Genomic DNA, 19,198 nt, shown 5'->3' with positions numbered 1-19,198 from the left:
AAACTGATGAGGATTTCATGACATGTTGAAATGCTCAGTTAAAATTATTTACATTGCCTCTTCTGGTTTGAACTTTGATCGTTTCTTTGCAGAAATAAAGAAGTATGAGGAGCAGTACCACGCCATTGAGATTCCCAATGAAGAGGGTGTAGTCACTTACTTCAAAATCAGGCAGCAACTGGCCAAACTGGGTAAAGAGATACAGGAGTTCGTCCACAAGCCCAAATACTGCTTGCCTTACTTGCAGCCTGGGCGACTTGTCAAGGTAGAGCTTCACACATTTATAGTTTTATGAGAATTATGGTTTTGTTTTTCACATGTCATTTAATGTTTGCTTAATGTTCCACAGGTGAAAAACGAAGATGCTGACTTTGGCTGGGGAGTTGTTGTAAACTTTTGCAAGAAGTCTAACGTGAAGGTAAGTCGCGGTCATGTGTATGTGAATCCATTCACATCTGCCTGTGACTAATGTGTGTTTCCCCATTAGGCCAGCACGGACTCTGAGCCACTGTATGTGGTGGAGGTTTTGCTCCACTGTAGTAAAGAAAGTGTAAAAGATGCGGCAACCGAGGCTGCTAAGCCTGCTGCTCCAGGCGAGACTGGAGAGATGCAGGTGGGTGCAACAAGCACACAAACACCCGATTATGTACACGTATGTGACTACAAGTCCCTCTTCTCTGGGTCACTGTAACTCTAATGTATTTTTGTTTTTGTCCAGGTGGTCCCAGTAATGCTCCATCTTTTGACTTCCATCAGCTCAGTGCGCCTTTACATCCCCAAAGACCTGAGGCCCTTTGACAACAGACAGCTCATGCTCAAGTCAATACAGGTACAAAATGCGGCCATCTTGAAACAAAGAACTGGTGGAACCCAACAGAAATCATAATCTGTTTCTTTCTGTCCACACGTTATCACAGGAGGTGCAGAAACGTTTCCCAGATGGCATCCCCCTGCTCGATCCCATAGATGACATGGGCATCAAAGACCCTGCGCTGAAGAAAGTCATTCAGAAAGTAGAGGCCTTTGAGCACCGCATGTACTCACACCCGCTTCACAGCGACGCCAACCTGGAATCTGTCTATTCTCTCTGTGAGAAAAAAGCTCTGGTGAGAAACTCTATATGTTTGTATTTACATTTGGGGGAGAGTTAAAGGTCAGCCAAAGAAAACCCAGATAAATGTCAGACCTTACTGAAAGAGAACCATTTAACAACAGATCACAGCTGGGCTTCGATTCTATTAAAATTTGAATTACTTTTATTGCTCCTTGTTGTCTATATTGACCACCTTTGTTAGATTACAATCAGTGGCCTTCCATGGTATTTTCCTGCCAGACAGGTTGGCTTTGTCCATATATACTCATGCACAGGACAAACACAGGAAGAGAAAGCAAGGACATTGTTCCTTCAGTGCCTCGCTCTCAGTGATAGGGCAGGGAACAGAAAGCCGTCAGCTCACGAGCAAAAAAAAAAAATTTTTACCAGGTATCCACATAGTGGGTCTGACTCTGTATTGTGTTTAATAGCTGAAAAAGACCACACTTCCTGGGACTTCTCTTTTCAGCACTTCATTGTGAGGCAGCAACAAGACTTCCCTCTAACTGTAAAGAAACAAATCATCACATCACAATTCTCAACGGCTACCAAAATAAACACCAAAAATGTCCAGAACAAAGATGAGAAGTAACACTGGTGGAAATGCCACAGTAAAATAAAACAGTCGCTACACTTCCTGTTCAGACGCAGAACATTCATTCCCGTTTTTACAAAGAAAGCGGATGAATTCAACATTAGAACATCCAGTATTTAATCCCATAGTAATGTACTGACAACACTTTAGGAGCCACAGGAAAAATGGCACCCTGGCACATACGATTACAAAGATAAGATAATGTCCTGTTTATAATTTAGCACAACATGCAGATTCTACGTGCTCTGTTTTAAAAAAGTTCAAGGACCCTGTCAGACTACTCGGTTCATTTTGGTACTTCTTAACTCAGTTCATACTGGGGGAGTAAAAAAGTGAGAGATGTAAAACAGTCACACTGGATATAGCAGTGGGGAGAAAAAGAAAACCAGACCGTGTTTGACAATTTCTATAAACATTTACAACCTGCTGTGGCCCTCTGTGTGTGTATTAGATAATGATAGAGTTATACAGTACAGCATAAACTGGATTACTTTATGTTTGACTGGCTGAGTAAGAGATTAACCTGCTCCTTTGTTAGCATCTCTCTAATCCCTCGAAGGGCCTCTGCAGCTGATCCTCAGTCTCATTTGTGTAGTGGATCACCACTTGGCCTTCATAGTGCTGTTGCCACACTCATCGTGGATGTTCACTTTGATGATTTGTTCTTTGTCGTGCTGCTTTTTGTGCATTTTCTACAGGGAGCATCAGAAAATCTAAACTTCCCAGCTTTGTGTGATTAGATGTCAGTTCTGGGAAATAAGGCTGTAGTTTGTCAGACAAATTAATCTATTTTTTTGAGTAATGAACACTGCTGATGATATCACTTTTTGAATGCTTTTGGCTCTTTGGCTCTGAGGTGTGTTGTAACGATGAGGGCTAAAGGTTAAAGTTGATAATGGACATCGATGAGGACAGATAAGCAGGCGGATGAATGTCCGTTGGCTGATAACTCAAATATTCCACTAAATCATTGTGACGGTTAATGTAGTATTCAAGGCTACGTCATGCACAAAGCAGCTGGTGATTATCACAGCACGTTTAATAATATTAATCCTTTCTAGAAACATTGGAAAAGCTTCGAAGTTGACGCCACGCAAAGGCTGCATGGTATAATGATGCATATGTGTGTGCATTTTAGATCGCAGCAGACGTTCGGGCGGCCAAGCGAGAGCTGAAAAATGCTCGGACCGTCCTGCAGATGGACCAGCTGAAGTGCAGGAAGCGGGTTCTGAGACGCCTCGGATTCGCCAGTCCGTCTGACGTCATCGAGATGAAAGGGCGAGTCGCCTGTGAAATAAGCAGGTATGGAAGGAAAAAGCCCACAAAAAGTGTAAATATAGATGTTACTTCTGCTTAATTTGTTTTGTCGTTTTTGTGGTTTTTGGTTTTTAAAGCGTGTCTTCTGAAGTGACGAGTCAGTCTTTTTTAAGTAAGTTGACTCAGCTGTCACTTTATCCTTTGTGCTGCGAGAGATTTGTTGATGCACCACCGCCATTACTGCAGTGACACATGGACACTGAGAGTCTGACAGAAGAAGATGGTCCGTGTGAATGTGGAGATTCTTTATTCTAAGCAGGTTGTCTGTCTCGTTCCTTGTGAATCCAAGGAATGCCATCGGGGAATTTTGTTCGAATTCATCATCCACTTGTACTCGAGGATGAACCAATTAGATTTTGGCAGTCAAAGGTCACTGTGAGCTCCCGGACACGTTTTTGGCCAGAACTCGGAGAATTCCTGCTGTGAGGCAATTGCAGCAAATGTCTAATGGGATTAAACTATGAAGTGGTGACATTTTACACCCAAAAGTTCAACTTCACTGTGACGTAATGTTTTTATGTCTTCAGTGCCGCCGGGTTGAACATGTTCATTAACAGGCATCCAGCAGTAGTCCATCACAAGCTTGTTGTTTTGATAATATTGAGCTTCAGGTGACTGTTGTGCATCATGTGATGAAGCTCTCTATGAGTCCTCTGTACTCCTCTGTAACATATAGTCTCTAAGAGTAGACAGCACGTTTCTCTCTGGACATTATTCACTGGACACATAAATGTCAGTAGAGTGATAACTTCCATTTTGCCAACAACTGCACTACACCACACCTTTTATGAAATTCCTTCAAAGTCTTCACTTTATCTTTTATGAGTCTGGACGGACATGAGTGTAAACTGCATCTTGACTGTTTGGCGGAGCCATTCAACCGTTAAGTAACAGCAAAGTATTAAAATACTAATCTAAAGATGTGAATCTTTCCAGTGGTGACGAGCTCCTGCTGACGGAGATGATTTTCAACGGCCTCTTCAACGATCTGACGGTCGAACAAGCCACCGCCCTGCTGTCCTGCTTCGTCTTCCAGGAGAACGTACGAGCAAACGCACACAAACGCTTTTAATTCCTCCGATTCTCCACACAAACAGATATTTAAGCCTCACCCGAACGCTGACATAAACAGTGGATTCCCATTCCCACACATTTCAAGCTCCAGTCGGTGTTTTTGGCCTCCTTCCCTGCACTGCAACCAAAACAGAAATCTGAGGCTGATGTGTGTTTGTCTTAGTCTAATGAAGTCTGTTCTCTCAATGAGGCAATCCAGCCTCAGATGGTCTAGCAAACCTTTTCTTTGGCTCCTAATCAGCTTGGTCCTCAGAATGAACTTCTGCCTAAATTCAATCATGGCTGCCGCTGCTCGTTGCCTCTATCTTTTGTGTGTCAGAGAGGGAACGATGACGAGCAGCTGTCATGCTGACACACCACGGCGGGACCGCTGTGTGTGTGTATACAGCTGTCGCCTGTGCACCTGCTGCTAGTTTAGCCTGAGATGACAGCAAACCATTCAGCCTGCGTGTGTTTTCCCAACCGCTGAGGTATTCTGACATTTGAGCGCTGCAGCAAGAGTTTAGTGTAACCCAGGCTCGACCAATGATTCGACAATATTAACCAATGCAGAGAGAGAAAAAAAACTGCAGAGTGCTAAAAGCTGGAGCTAAACTTACCTCTTCAAGAGCTCACTATGAAGTTTTGACAGGAAACCCGAGGCTCATTCCCTGTGAAACTCAAAATCGATACAGTGAGTCCAAAACAGAAAGTGACAGTTAGGCGGGTGATGAAGAAGAGCTGACAGCTAAAACTATAAAACAAATCTTTTTGTGATGAGCAGAATGTCAGCAGCTTCATTACTTTTCATTTTAGTGTTGAATGTTAAAGAAAAACTCATCCGACCGACGAGAAGACAGAGAGATTCTGTTGTGCTTGGAGGGGAGATCAGTTTGTTCTCAAACATGCCAACAGCAGGTTTAAAGGAGTTTACTGAGAATACTGACTGCAAAAAGTTAGCTGTCACATCATTAATGACATAATTTTGCCCTGCAGGCCAGTGAGATGCCTAAACTGACTGAACAGCTAGCAGCACCCCTGAGACAAATGCAGGTGAGACGACATGAAGCCAACCTGAATTTGTTTCTGAAGGCTGAATGTTTGAATGTGGTGAAAACGTTAAGTGCTGTGTGTTTTGTCTCGTGTGCAGGAGTGTGCGAAGCGCATAGCCAAGGTTTCTGCAGACGCCAAGCTGGAGGTGGACGAGGAGACTTACCTAAACCAGTTTAAGCCCCATTTGATGGATGTGGTGTACGCCTGGGCTAACGGCGCCACGTTTGCTCAAATCTGCAAAATGACTGACGTCTTTGAAGGTGCGTCATTCGTATTAATATCCAGCAGACATGACAGGAAGTTAAAATACAGATGCCATGACTTGCTTTATTCCATCCACTCATTAGATCCCTTCAGGCTGTTCAGATGAAGTCCATCATCTGGCTGAAAATGTACAGCAAAGCCTTTAACAATCTTCCAGAGGCACAATGATGGACAGTAATGAAGTATATTTGCTCAGTGCTTGAGCACAATTTTGAGATTGAGTTTTATAAATCTAAACTTTTGCTACTTAACCACCAGTCTGATATGTTTAAGAAAGTTATTGCACTTTATACCAGAGGAGTGAGGAATACTTGGTTCTGATTGGCTGCTGGGTGTCCATTAATTCCTGATGACATAACTTTGTTGGATGTTATACTTATCAGATAAAAACCACATCATAAACCAGCAATAAAACGCAATGCATTGATATAAAATTAAACCAGTGGTCCTTTAAGGCTGATGTCAGGGAAGCAGTGTGTACTTTTACAACACGGCCTTTACAAATCACCTTTGGCTTAAGATTTGTTTCTCTATCACATCGTGGAGACCTTTAGAGGCTCGCTAATTAATTTATTGTGTGGTTTGATATGAATCCTGTTCAAAGTCCATCATTCTCACGTTGTCGTTTGTACAGTATCTCTGACCTCAGCAGTAAAATATGATGAGATGGTAACGTAACAAGAAAGTAATGCACAGTTGAGAAACTTTGGGGAGTATTAGATGTGTATGGCGGAGATTTGAGAAATCCTCCCATTGCCCTGAAGGAAAAGCTCCTCTGAAACCTAAGTACGTGGAAACTGATTTGTCATTGATATATTTATGATCAGGAAATGTAACTTTCCATTTGGGTTAAATAGTTGTTAAATTATAGATTGTCACACACTGAACACTGTGTGGTTTTGTGTCCGTCTCCTGTAGGCAGCATCATCCGCTGCATGCGGCGTCTGGAGGAGGTCCTGAGACAAATGTGTTCTGCAGCCAAGGCCATAGGCAACACTGAGCTGGAGAACAAGTTTGCCGAAGGTAAGAAACATCAGATGAATCAGCTGCACTCAGTCGCTCTCCTGATTATAACTCTCCACTGCTGCGCAGCCTTTTAAAGTAAGCTTTGGACTCATGTGATTGAACATTGTTATCATGTGTTTATACCTGTGACAGCTGTGTGTGTGTGTGTGTGTGTGTGGTTGTTTTTTTTTGATTATCCTTTAATTACTAGCTGACTCACCACTGAAATAAACGTCTCTGTTTTGCAATTAAACTTCTGATTTGTTGAAGGTATAAATTAAGTAGTTAAAAGGTTAATTTCATCTTAATTCCTGTCTCTACAGGCATAACGAAGATAAAGAGAGACATTGTATTCGCTGCAAGTCTCTACCTATGATGACCTTCCTGCTTCCCAACACACACAGAATGAAGTCTGTTTTTCACCTGATTAGGGATTTCTTTGTTTTGTTTTTTTCTTAGTGTTACCCTGGAGTCAGACATTCACATTTATTCCCAAAATGTGAGTTAACACAGCTTTACCTAAAGTTTGTCCTGTTGAGTTGCTTTTCGACAGTCGGAATTACACTGTAATTTGTCCCAGGATGTGAACAACTGCATCAAAGGTTCATGCTTTTATTTTGCTTACACGAGCAAAGTGGTCGTAATATATGAGAAGTTATTTTGGTGAAAAACAACAACACAATTTAATTGACAGAATACATGAAACAGTGACATTTTTTTAGTGTTCGTGTTAATAAGTAAGATGGCTTTATTTTTCCTTTTTTTCTTAATATTTTAGTACATACATTATTTTGTACATATTTGTGACCTTTTTTTTTTTTCAAATAAAATTCTGTATGGTGATTTCTTTTTAACATACAGATTACACAAGAGTACACTGTTGTCTGTTCACTTATATTATCATTACATACACAGGGAGCTGTGATAGCAGCAGTCCAGCAAAGGCAACACAGGACTTAAACTGACCGTCACCTCTTCAACTCTCTAACCAAACGTGATACGCGTCAAGCTTCATCCTCGACTATATGAGGTTAGACAGTTGGAGAATAAGACGACCGTGACCTGGAGTCAGCAGCTCCAGACGTGAAGCAGCGTTGCTAACTCTGGTTCAGGATCAGCTTTTGTCTCCAGCTCTTCTTGAGAAGCAAACATTCCTCTTATAATTAGCCCTTTAACTGACTTTGGACTCAAGGCAGCAAAGTTATGAGACTCTCTCTCTCTCTCTCTCTGGATGCTGGATTTGACCTTAAAAACTGATCCTAAATCAGATGCTCGAACAAGACCGTCTCCAGGTCGGGAAAAGCACAAAGCAAGGTTACATTCACAGGTCTCCAACCCTCCTGTCTCTCTCCCAGCAGTGGTCAGACCCTTTAGTGGGTGCATGTAGTTAAGTCTTCCCACTAGCTCAGTAGATAGATACACGAATAAACTGTTGGTTCCTGTCCTTACAGAATCTCAAGCCCCTAACTCAAATCTGTCTCAGTGACATGAATGCATCTGCAAGGTTTGGACAGGTAGTCTCAACTCTTTCCTTCCAGATGTAGGATGGTTGGACAAAGACATCAAATTGTCTAAAATTATAAAGTCTTAAAATCAGTACAGGCCTGAGGTGTAGCTTCCAAAAGCTTCTTCTGGGATGCACAGCCACACAGTAGCTTCCTTGAAGTGCAGAATCAAGTACACTGTAAATCCATGCAGGATATCGGATGAGAATTTGCGTGAAATGGAAGGCTAGAGAGCTGGGAATCCTGGGTGTGCGTTTGAACAGAGCAGAGGTCTTCGTCCTCCACCTCTCGATTAGCTTAGTTGGGACTCTCAAAGTGGTTTCCATTTGTTGGGGTCTCCTGCAGGTGTGTGTGGGGGATGTCCGCTTCTTTACGGGGATCTGCGTGAGGCTTGAAAAAGTCGGACACAAAGAAGACCTGCAACATACAGAGAGAATATTTGTTTGTAAATGGGGTTAAATTATTCGTATCTGTGCTCTTAAAAACATCAGTTAAGAAGAGGAGGAATCTGTAACAACTCTCACTTTAAAAAAATGTCAAAACTATTCCTTTAACTGTAAGATCACTTACCACCAGGATAGCCATTAGGGCACCTTGCAGGAGCCCAGTCAGCACGTCACTCCAGTGATGTTTATAATCTGACACCCTTGAAAACCCAGTGTACACTGAGGCAGCAATCAGGAAGAACTGGATTGTGGGTCTCAGCAATCTCGCCCATTCGGCCTGGAGTCTTGCCTGCAGGTAGAGCTGAGAAAGACAAAGGCAGTGCTTTTACAGTGTAGACCAGCTGTGTTTGGAGTCACAGTAAATTAAAGTGTGTTGACTGCTGAGCATTCAAACAAGGAGCCGGAGGGTTATTGTTTGGTAGTCTTGTGGATGATTGTAGCAGGCAGCAATCCTGCAAAGGGTGGCAGGAAACCGAGGAGCTGCATTCAAGACAAATCTAACATACAGAAAAACGTTCCACAATTCACTGACTCTTGATCCTCTGGAAAACAATCCATAATTAATCTGCTAATCAAATATCAAACCATCCCTGGAGCAGGATGGGTTATCAAGCACTGGATCCCACATATTCTACTGTGGCATTTAAAAACAGGACGGCTCTTTCCTTTTTGTTTCATTGAAGGTCAAACAGGTTTGGCGGCTTTTTCCTGATCCATGCGTCTCTTCCTGTCACGCCGGATTTCTGACGCAGTTCGCTGTTCTTTAACTGCCGGTGGGTGAAAGGAAAAGAACCACGGGGACACTTTTAAATGTCAGCCGCATTTTCTTGAACATTAACTCCACGCAGGAAGGGAGGAGCGATCTTTACGCTGGTGCCAGGACTTTGTCCCCAGCCGTGGCTATTTATATCTGCTAGTGGTGAATGAATCAGCAGCCTATTAGGTTTATCAGGGCTGGAGAAAACAAACATAACAGAGGGTACTCACAGATGCTGTAATTCTTTGACCAGAACAGTAATGATATCATTCACAAGGTCATCAAAGGTGTGTAAACGTAACAACATAAAGGAGCAGTCTGATGTTTTTGGAAAGACGCTTAGGTGCCGTTCAATTAAATAAAAAGCTACAGCCAGGAGGCAGTTAGCTTATCTTACAATAAAGACTGGAAACAGAGCGAAGAGAGTTGGCCTGAAGGTAGCAAAAAAAAAATTAAAAAAAATAAAAGTGTCATTTGCACACTTTGGTTTTTATATGTTGTCCAGGTCACTGCCGCAATCAATTTGGAATATTCACTTATTTGCTTTTTGGTTAGCTTAGTGCGAAGTCAGGGATGAACAGCTAGTCTGCTTTTGTCTAAAGTAACAAAATCTGCCTACCAGCACTTCTAAAACTCACAGATTAACACGTCATATCTGGTTTCTGTAATCCATACAATAATCATCTTTCTCTTAGAGAGAAAGCAAAACGTCAAACTATCCCTGTAGGCTCGAGTGACTTCCCCTTCGTTTTTACTCAGATGTTTGACATTTCGATTAACATGCAATACAGTAATACTTTGTATAACTTATATATATATAACAAGAGCTGCTGAAGAGCCTGAATGTCCTGTTATGCAAATATGTGACAAGTTAAGGTACTTACAGCCAGGAACAGCATGCAGTACATGGAAAAAGAGGAGTGGCCGGAGTAGAAGGACAACCTGCAGTGGAAAGACAAAAGCAGAGCTCAGCACTTTGTCATGTGCTGAATTCATCTTTAAGAAACAAAGGAAAAAACCAGCAGAAGACTGGCATCAAATCCCACAACACCACATCCTGGCTGGGGCTGCCACAAATGGTTGTTTTCATTATGGGTTAATCTAGTATTAATATATTAATTGTTTAGTCTATAACAAAAAAGGGACATTTTCAAGTTGCTTCCTTTGGCCAATTCACAAAACCCAAAGGCTTTTCATTTATGTGACAAAGAAAGTTTGCATTTCGGGGCTCCGTGATGCAGAATGTGGTTCCATCTTTTAACCTCAGCTTGGTAAATATTATACTTGCCAAACATCAGCAACATGTTAGCATTGTCATGTGTGTGTTAGCACGTTAATGTCAGCATGAACACAACCCGAGACAGTAAGACATTCCCACGCGGGATGGTTTCAGTTCTCTGAAATTATTATTATTATTATTTTCCTTACATACATCTGCTGATTATTTTTTCAGCTTAATCAATTATTCCATAGTGATCAATGCTCATCACAAAGCAAAATTATCAACTTGTTTTAGCCCAAGCAACCCTCAAACAAACAACTACAAGACATTTAATCTGCAATATGAAAACAGAGTAAAACCATCAGGTTGAGGAAGACTAAGTCAGCGCACGTTTGGAATTTGCTTGACGATTTAAATCTTTAAAGTTGGTCGACTGATCAGCTGAACATTTCAGCAACAGCCAGTTTGTTAGTGGCTAATCCGGGCCGATCAAGCTGATGCTGGTAACATAAACTGACCAATGCAATAATAATGACCTGCGTATAAAGTGCAGGATGGTCAGACCCTGTGAGGGCTCCACTCACTCTGTATCGTAGCCATTGGAATGAAAAATGCATGCACTGAGAAGCAGTATCTTTACATCACACACTTTGCCTTTTAGTACTTGTGCATCTTGCTCTCTTTAATGCAAACACACACACACACACACACACACACACACACACACACACACGTCCAGCTCTGACAGCAGGCTTCCTCTCTCCTCAGATGGCTAAATTAAGCAAAGGAGGAGTCATATTACAGTAAAATGATCCTGACCACATCTCTCCTCTCCTGCTGCACTTATAAGCTCTGTTGGAGACCAAAACACACACAAACACACACACACACACACACACAGGAGCTGGAAATACAGTGTGTCCTGACGTGTCAAACTCTGGGTATCTGCACTGAATCGCTGGTTCCTTCTTTGACAAATATGTCTGTTCAGGAAATGAACTATCAAGCACCACACCCTGGTTAACGAACAGTAGATAAACTGGAGGACAGAGGTGGGGTTTAAGATTAGGGATCCTTCACACATGTAGATCTATAAGATCTGTAGATCTATATAATAACTTCACCTTTCAGTAGAGTTCAGTAGTTCCTCATCCACAGCTGATGTCACTATTTAAGCTTCTGCTTTTATAATTACCGTCTGTCTCGCCGACATCAGAGTGAGAAGCGGATTTCCTCTCCTCCCACTATGCTTCCTTATGCTTTTAGCTGATAAGTCAAATCAAAACAAGCCTCACATTCCTGATATTACCGTCTCAGTTGTCAAACCTCTGGTGTCACATGCCACTAAATGTTGCACAAACTCTGTGGGGTCAACACTATTACACAATCATAAAATTATATAATCAATCCTGGCTTGTTTAGTGACACATGTAACCTTTGCTCCTTGTACTTACGCGTGAGCGGGTTACAAAACAATGGAGAGCACATAAGTCCAGGGCTTTTTCTGTCTGATTTTGTTAGTCTGTTTAACAACCAAACCAGAACCTGCAGTCAAAGAAATTTCAACAAGGAGCTAATTTCAATGGCAAACAACTGAAGCCATGAGTTCATCAATTATCATTATTCAATTAATCTGCCAATATTTTCTGTTTAATAAACACTTCTAAATGATAGCATATCTTATTCTACAAATAATCCAACACCCCAGAATATTCAGTTTATCATCACACATGATATGGAAACACCTACCTGCCCTCATTGACCATCTTCGCGTCTCCCGTGCAGGTGAAGTCTTCGATGTAAGCCCCCAACGAACAGTTGATAAGTCTCCAATCGGGTTTGCACACATCCAGGAAGTGCGGCCTGAGCCGGCCAATAGAATACTTGGCTATGTCGGTCAGAGACTGGCTCATGGCGGCACCAAAAAGGAAGGTGCCGACGGCTTTGTAAACACAGGCGACATAGCTGCCGAAAGAGGACTTGGATTTGATGCGCTTGAGATACACTAAAAGGCACTCGCCAAAGATCATCTGTGAGGAGGGGAGGAAAAGATACAAAGTCAGAGGTTTGTACAGAAATACAAGAAGCAACTGAATGGCATCAACAACATCAGAGCCTGCGATGTTCCCTAATCCCACCATCGCTAACTGGGTCTAAAATAATCTCACACAAAGCTCTCACTTTGGTGTAGCAGTGTTTAAAGCAGTGGTTTGACTTTTTGGGGTGTACTCGCGTTCTTGTCGAGAGTTAAACGAGAAGATGATGCTACTGCTCGTGTCCGTACACAAAATGGAGAGTGCCACCAGCAGTCAGTTAGCTTAGCTTAGCATAAAGGCTCAAAAGTGTGGGGGGACGGGGTTAACTTACCTTAGCATCCAGTCGGCATGCTAAGCTAAGTTAACCTTTCTAATCTCGTCAAGAAAGCGAATGGGCTTGTTTCCAAACAATGTGTAACTCTTCCTTTAAGTACACCCTCCAGCACATCATAAAGAAACACTCATCTGTACATAATTTTGAAGTATCACGGCCAACAGGATGATGTCCACTTAAATGAATAATCATGCGTAATTTTATTTGAGCTGAAAGTTATTATCATAAGTAAAACAGGGTTTTTGTCAATTTTTTTTGTATTTGAGCTTCGTCCATATCATTTGTCCAAGGAATGACTCAGCAAGCTGCGTTCAGTTGCATGTGAATGTGTCTGACAACAGATAACAGGCCCTGAGGGCTGACAGTTGGCTCACATCGAAGCGTGTGACAGGCCCTTAAGTGTGCCAACAACTTCTGCTTGACCTTAACTAACTGCAGCTAAAAATGTTTTAGAAAACAGAAGCAGGCTGTCAAATTTGCTTTAGTCCTTTTTCAGAGATAAAACCTGCAGTGTGGAACCCTGAGGATATTTCCACTGTTTATGTACTGAATAGACTCAAGTCTCTCCTGCAGGCTCTTCATGCCAGCAGGAGAGACATTTTTTTAATTCCATTCAGCATCAACTGACTCAGATTAGCATTGTTTCTGTCTCCTGCAGCTGCACACTAAAGTTAGGGTGAATTTCAAAATAAAGTCCTGCCTCAGGTCACCTTTTTGTGTGTGTGTGTTTGTGTGTTTCAGCTTCACATGTTAACAGAGTTGTGAAAAAGTTCGGAAAACAATTTCTACAGCATGCAGTTAGCAAATTAATCTGCAGCTAATGGTGGCTCAGGCAAGCAATAAAAACACACACATTATCACAGAAGAAACTATTCACCAGCAACCAATGATGGAGACAAAAGAGAAGAGCGTAGAAAGTGGACCAAGGTAAGGATGAAAACAGAACGGTTAGCAAAACAAATGCACTTACAGTGAGTACTGTGACGGGAATCATAACACCTCCTAACAACTGATAGGAAATGGTGTCCTCTTTATAGGGGTACTTGATTGAATCATCGTTACAGAAAAAGCCTCGGCGGAAGGGACTGTGTTGCACATTCAATATTACAAATGGAAGTCCGGCTAGCAGAGAAGCAACGAGAGAGAAAACAAACAGAAAAATACAGGTTACAAGGTCATACCCACTACCCATGATGCAACACCGCGTGAGCCAGGCGAGCCAGGAGTCAGCGGCCCGAGGGGCGGCTCACACCGACCGCTCCATCCTGTGACGGCAGCCGACTCCCGGGAACATTAAAGGTGCAAATGTTAGTGGTTAAAGTGTTGCCGTGGCGATGACATGGTTATGGCGTGGATGTTAATAGTCAAACCTGAAGAGCACCTTAAAATGGCATTTTTGAGCAGGTAACTGAGCGCTTTTGAAGCTGTGACACGTGCAACAGGTGTGTCTGCGTTTCTAGATTTAATTCTCACTGTAGCGGAGCTCCTGAGTGACCGAAAACACTCGTACGTCTCCGGTGTCATACACCTTCTCATCATTTCCTCCGACACTGGGACACTGACATTTCTCTCTTCTTTTTTGGCATTCTTAACCTCTTCTTTTTCCATCCAGCTCGAAATTCCTACATATCCTCTCTCGCCTTCCCCTCTGACAGTGACCGATGAGGTGAGATATTACAAATTAGACTTCGCTAGCATTTAAGACTTTAAAAATTGTAGAGTGGGGTTAAGATTACTCATGATACATAAAAGATTACAGATGGAGATGGAAGAAATAAATCACCACAAAGCAATAAGCTAACACACACACACACACACACACACACACACACACACACACACACAGCACTTTCCTGCCTCTGTCCATCTCCAAAAACAATCGCTCTGTTCCAGAAGAGCATTCCAGCTATTTTAAGGAACAGAGGGACACAGCACACAGCCTGCATGTCTGTTGCTCTAATTAACAACAGACACAGAAAGTTCGGCCAAAGGATTAGCTTTATAAACAAAATTATTAGTCAAAAGCAAAAAAGAGAAATGAAAGAGCCTGGCCTCAACTTCAGTCTATCTGTAATATGCTATATTCCTTGGAAGCAGAACCAGTATGAGAGTGAGCTTGGCCCAAATATTTAGGGTTTGCTCACTGAAAATAATAAAGTTGATGTTAAAACTGATCTACAGGATGATTAAAATCTTCATCATCAGAACGCTTTATAAATCCTGCTGGCCAAACAAATATAATCAGGGGCATTTTTTTTAACTTTGCGTGTGTGTATGTATGCCAAACAGGATTTAACGTTTGCGTGGATGAATTTATTTTGTAAGGTTTTAAGTGGACATCCTCCTTTGCCTTTAGCTTTTGAGACACAACTGCAGGAGCTGACGTTGGTGAACACAAGCCTCACGCTGAGATGGGAAACAGTCACACAGCTAAATTAAATATACTTTGCCTCTCTGGTTTCAATAACTGGTCTCCGTGCTATTGTAACAACTACTGCACAGTTCCAAGTGTCGTCCGCAGCGTTAAACAGGAAGCGAACCATCCTGAATATCAAACTCAGGCTCAGGAAATGTTCTGCCATCGTCAGTCCCAGCAGAGCTTTCTCACAGCAGACATTTTGACTTGCCATCGCAGGAAAAGCACAAGAGCAGCCCGACAACAATAATTATGGCTGCTTTCCATGTGGGTGTGCCAGTGAACCACTACAACCATTACAGCAGAGCTGAGGCCCTGGCACACCTTGGAATGCATGTAAGTTCTTAGCTTCATGTGCTGTGGGCCAATCAACATGTTTGCCAGGTGACAAACCTGCCAAACCTGTGAGATTCCTACTTACGCAGCTAATGGGCACGGTGAAGCCCACAGTGTAGAGCACTGTGGAGGAGACTGTGCCGTGGTGGAAAGGGTACTTGATGCTGTCGTCGTTACAGAAAAAGCCTCTCTGATAAGGGCGCACCTTACCCAGGTTAAAGGCTGCCAGAGGCAGACCCCCTGTGGACGGAGAGATCAGGAGGAGGAAAAGGGGGATGAGTGAAAAGTGTCAAAATAAAGTGTTGAGGTCGTCGAATCTGTCATGTAGAGCTGCAGAAGAGAGAATGAATTAAATTAAAGATGCAGATTATTGTGTATGGTTTCTACTGTCCACTACTTCTATGAAAAGAGGAAAACCGACAGTGTGTGAGTCTGCCTCTCAGTGTGCCCATTTCTACCTACTGAAGACCCAAACAAGCTTTTTTAAACTGTTCCTCAAAATACTGTCTATACTTGGCACTATTTTCAGCTGTAAATTCACCACTGTAGTGAGTATTGACAGTCAGATGCGCATGGCGAGCACGTGGGGTGGACACAATCACGCTGTAATGAGGGAACGAACACATCATGTAGTGTGACTCATTGGTGTGCTTATTAAAAAAAAACAGGCTAAATCGGACTACTTGTCAATAGGATAAATTTCGTTGTTAGTCAAGTTTTTTTTCTTTTGTGAGAACATTGCAAGTCATTTCCTCTGCCGCTCAGCGTCTCTTTGCCCCGTCAGATACTCTGCAGCGTTATGAATTACACACAGCGAAGAAACTTGACTCCTAAAAACATGATGTTATAGTTGGGCAGCTGTTCAGCAGGGAGGATTGGGAAGCTTTCTGTCAGAGCAGCGACTCACAGCGAACTGAAAGGTGCTGTTGACATTGCTAAGCACTCCCTATAGAGAAAATACCTTAAAGATAACAGGTTATGGTAATACATTTTGACAGTTCAAAGTCTGAATGCAGTGCTGCGGTCATTTCTCTGTTTGTTTGGCCCGTCTGGCTCATTGTGTGTCCCGCAGAAGAGACACATTTGTTTGTCCACTCAAGCAGAAAACGACGGTCTCATCTTTCAGCTGCAATGCACGTTTAACAGGCCGCGACATCACATGAAGGTACAACTTCCCAAACGTCCCATAAACTACTCTTCTTAATGTCTGGTATCTGTGTTCTGAGTGCTATTTCTGCAGCTGTTGACACTGTCAGCTGTACCACCCTGAGCTGATTGGCTACAACAGCTGGAAATGCCAGGAAGTCGGGAACAGTCGCCCCCCCCCCTCCTTTCTAACTGCAGCAACAGCAGTGCTACACTTTAACTCACTTTCAAGCCCATAACTGTACACATATAACTATATTTAAATACAAATATGCATTCTTTTGGCAGTCTGCTCAGTAACAGTGTTTTTTTTAAAAAAAAAAAAGCCAATAAAGTCATTTGTGTAAGTAAACCAGGTCAAACACCTTCTCTCTCTACCTGCACGTGACACACACTTCTTAAAATAGACACATCCATCAAGCCACGCTCTTATGAGGCCAAACTTACTACGTGCATGTGTGTTTAACGGCCTCAGTCTGGAAACGGACCGACGCAGATGCTTGGTCATAATCTAACAGCGTGCGTCGTTAACAGAATAATCACATTTTACTTCTGCATCAGTCGTCCAAACGGCACACTCAGTTTGTGCAGCCGTACTGCCGCACAGACGTGAGCAATCTGAAATAAGTCTTTTAGGGGTTTTAATCTGCTCCTCCACTCATGAAACAAACACTATTTTCATATTTATAGCTTCTGGATTTTGAGGAAAAGAAGCTTTAAATAGACTATAACTTAACTGGGGGAGAAAAAAAATCACTTCAAACACAAATTAGAGCCAGCAGGCTATTTTTTTACATACTTAATAACGTGTCTGTTGGACATTATTTTAAAAACGTATAAGTGTTAATCCTACAAGCAAATATGTAATTTGCAAAGGAAGCCACATCTTATGAGTCATGGAAATGATCAATCATTCATGATGCAGAAAAGCCTGTTGAGACTGTTCTGACTGGACCCACACAGGAAAACTTAAAGATGTGCAGCTCCATGAGCACCAACGCAAAGATCCATGCTGTACATTCAAATGTTAAGACTTTAAAGACCATTGAGCTCAGAACAACTGAGACACTTTTAGGTGGTTTTTAGATGTGAGATAAGGAAGCTACTAGCTTTCGCTCGCAGATATTTTGATACATGAACTCAATTTAGAGCCTGATAGGAGAGTAAGTGTCCGCATTATCGATTTTAGACTTTCTGAGGGGGTGGTGGCAAAAAACAGGAAACTAACACTTTCACAACGGTGAGCTGTTCTATCACTGATAAGCAGAGCCTGTAATGTGGTAATGCCATTTAAAAGACAGTTTTCAAATCACATGTCTGGTTTAAATGAGTCCATTTCAGAGGCGTTTGTGAGAGTGAACTGGCTATAACATTCAGCTATGGACAACACTTTACAAACAGCAGCATCACAGCTAATCATCCATCACAATTAATATAATAAGGACGATGGGAACTATTAGTGTCGTAGTGGATGCGTTGTTGTTGTTTTTCCTCACAAACCGCTGCACTGACGAAAACAGCATCATTATGAGCCATCAGATGCCTGAAAAGACGCTGCAAAGGCACTAATTTACATACAATGGAAACAAAGAGCAGGCCCTGCTCGCTGCACTGGGAGTGAGGGACAACAGCGATCCTTCCGCCTGCCTGGAAAGATGACCACACAGTTACGATGTAAAACACATTAAATGATGAGTGGCGCCAGTAGAGGTTAATATACAAGTGTGTTAAGTGCAGGCGGGTCTCGGCGTTACCACACCTGAACTCACCACTCCCTTCGCGTGATGGCACATACGCGAACAGAGGGATTACATATCGGCTCACAAAATCGGCTTATAATCGACAATGAATCGGAAACAAACAACACCACTGCAGTCAGTGAAAGGCTTTTAAATACATTACCGAGAATAAGGCAGGCGAGGTCGAGCAGGACAAACGGGATTCCTCTGGCCTCGAACATGTTTGCTCTTGTCCGTCTGTGACTCGAGTCCCGGTCTTGTGGCGCGTCCTCTCCTATAATAAACACCCCTGGAGGATGCTCCTCCTTGGAATGTCGCCCCTGTTGCTGATGTTGCCGCAGCGGCTGTTGCTGTTATTTCCGATGGTATATAAACACACAATAAAAAAACGTCGACGCCCTCCGAGGGGAACCGGACCCTGCCGGTCTCACTGGGAAGCAGACATCAAGAGGAGCCGTCGCTGTTATTGTTGTTGTTTGGTGGTGCTGGTCGACTGCAACAGAACCGATGACCACACGTCTTTCATGGCGATTTCTTTCTCTTTTTTGTTTTGTTTTAAAGCTGTGACAGAAAATAAACACTCACGCTCTCATGGTCGTCGTTCGGAACAACACCGCAGTGCTCGGACCCGGAAAGACTCCGACCGAGTGCGGCGACTGGCCTCCTGCTGTTTTCACTGCCCAGCGGAAATATGACGCTTAATCTGCTTTGTGCGCTCGGCGCGTTTCTCCGTGTATTCATTGAATCCCGAGGGAAGTTTTACATGTTCAGGGGTTGCTTGTTCACTCTCTCGTCGAAACAGATTACTTAAACTATTATGTATTGTCCGATAAAGTTAAGAAAAATAAACCAATACAGTAATACAGTCTTTCGCCTTCTTT

General features: G+C 42.6%; 2 protein-coding genes across 4 annotated transcripts in view; one reads left to right on the top strand and one right to left on the bottom strand.

Annotated features, from left to right (window-relative positions):
• Positions 1 to 7,255, top strand: part of mtrex (Mtr4 exosome RNA helicase) — a 17,774-nt gene extending 10,519 nt beyond the window's left edge. The window contains exons 17-27 of the mRNA XM_046375280.1: positions 93 to 265; positions 350 to 418; positions 488 to 613; positions 719 to 829; positions 918 to 1,106; positions 2,827 to 2,990; positions 3,942 to 4,047; positions 5,055 to 5,111; positions 5,209 to 5,371; positions 6,294 to 6,398; positions 6,704 to 7,255. Of these exons, the coding sequence (XP_046231236.1) occupies positions 93 to 265; positions 350 to 418; positions 488 to 613; positions 719 to 829; positions 918 to 1,106; positions 2,827 to 2,990; positions 3,942 to 4,047; positions 5,055 to 5,111; positions 5,209 to 5,371; positions 6,294 to 6,398; positions 6,704 to 6,756 (1,316 nt within the window). The 3' untranslated portion in view covers positions 6,757 to 7,255. The remainder of the gene's footprint in view (positions 1 to 92; positions 266 to 349; positions 419 to 487; positions 614 to 718; positions 830 to 917; positions 1,107 to 2,826; positions 2,991 to 3,941; positions 4,048 to 5,054; positions 5,112 to 5,208; positions 5,372 to 6,293; positions 6,399 to 6,703) is intronic.
• plpp1a (phospholipid phosphatase 1a) lies at positions 6,977 to 19,198 on the bottom strand. 3 transcript variants are annotated; one of them, XM_046375326.1, is made up of 7 exons: positions 18,903 to 19,184; positions 18,481 to 18,810; positions 15,518 to 15,672; positions 12,060 to 12,340; positions 9,973 to 10,030; positions 8,456 to 8,632; positions 6,977 to 8,302 (listed from the first exon to the last, which is right to left on the bottom strand). In XM_046375326.1, the coding sequence occupies exons 2-7, from the start codon at positions 18,536 to 18,538 to the stop codon at positions 8,183 to 8,185; spliced, it is 849 nt and encodes a 282-aa protein (XP_046231282.1). In that variant the 5' UTR covers positions 18,539 to 18,810; positions 18,903 to 19,184; the 3' UTR covers positions 6,977 to 8,182. The 3 variants fall into 3 exon arrangements, with proteins under 3 accessions (XP_046231282.1, XP_046231283.1, XP_046231281.1); XM_046375327.1 differs by lacking the exon at positions 15,518 to 15,672 and adding an exon at positions 13,651 to 13,802 and having other exon boundaries at positions 18,481 to 19,198; XM_046375325.1 differs by having other exon boundaries at positions 18,481 to 19,184.

This window comes from Scatophagus argus, chromosome 20 (genome assembly GCF_020382885.2).
Source record: "Scatophagus argus isolate fScaArg1 chromosome 20, fScaArg1.pri, whole genome shotgun sequence".
Taxonomy (NCBI): Eukaryota; Metazoa; Chordata; class Actinopteri; family Scatophagidae; genus Scatophagus; species Scatophagus argus.
The sequence above is the reverse complement of the archived record's forward strand: the minus strand, read 5'-3'. Positions and strand labels throughout refer to the sequence as shown.

What these genes read in the sequence shown, in the direction of transcription:
- plpp1a (XM_046375325.1), bottom strand. Translation starts at nt 18,538, where the DNA reads ATGTTCGAGGCCAGAGGAATCCCGTTTGTCCTGCTCGACCTCGCCTGC. An exon ending in TCACCGTGCCCATTAGCTGC is followed by an intron (nt 12,341 to 15,517) that starts GTAAGTAGGAAT and finishes CCCTCCTCACAG; the next exon opens with ATGATCTTTGGCGAGTGCCT. An exon ending in ACTGCATGCTGTTCCTGGCT is followed by an intron (nt 8,633 to 9,972) that starts GTAAGTACCTTA and finishes TGTCTTTCTCAG; the next exon opens with CTCTACCTGCAGGCAAGACT.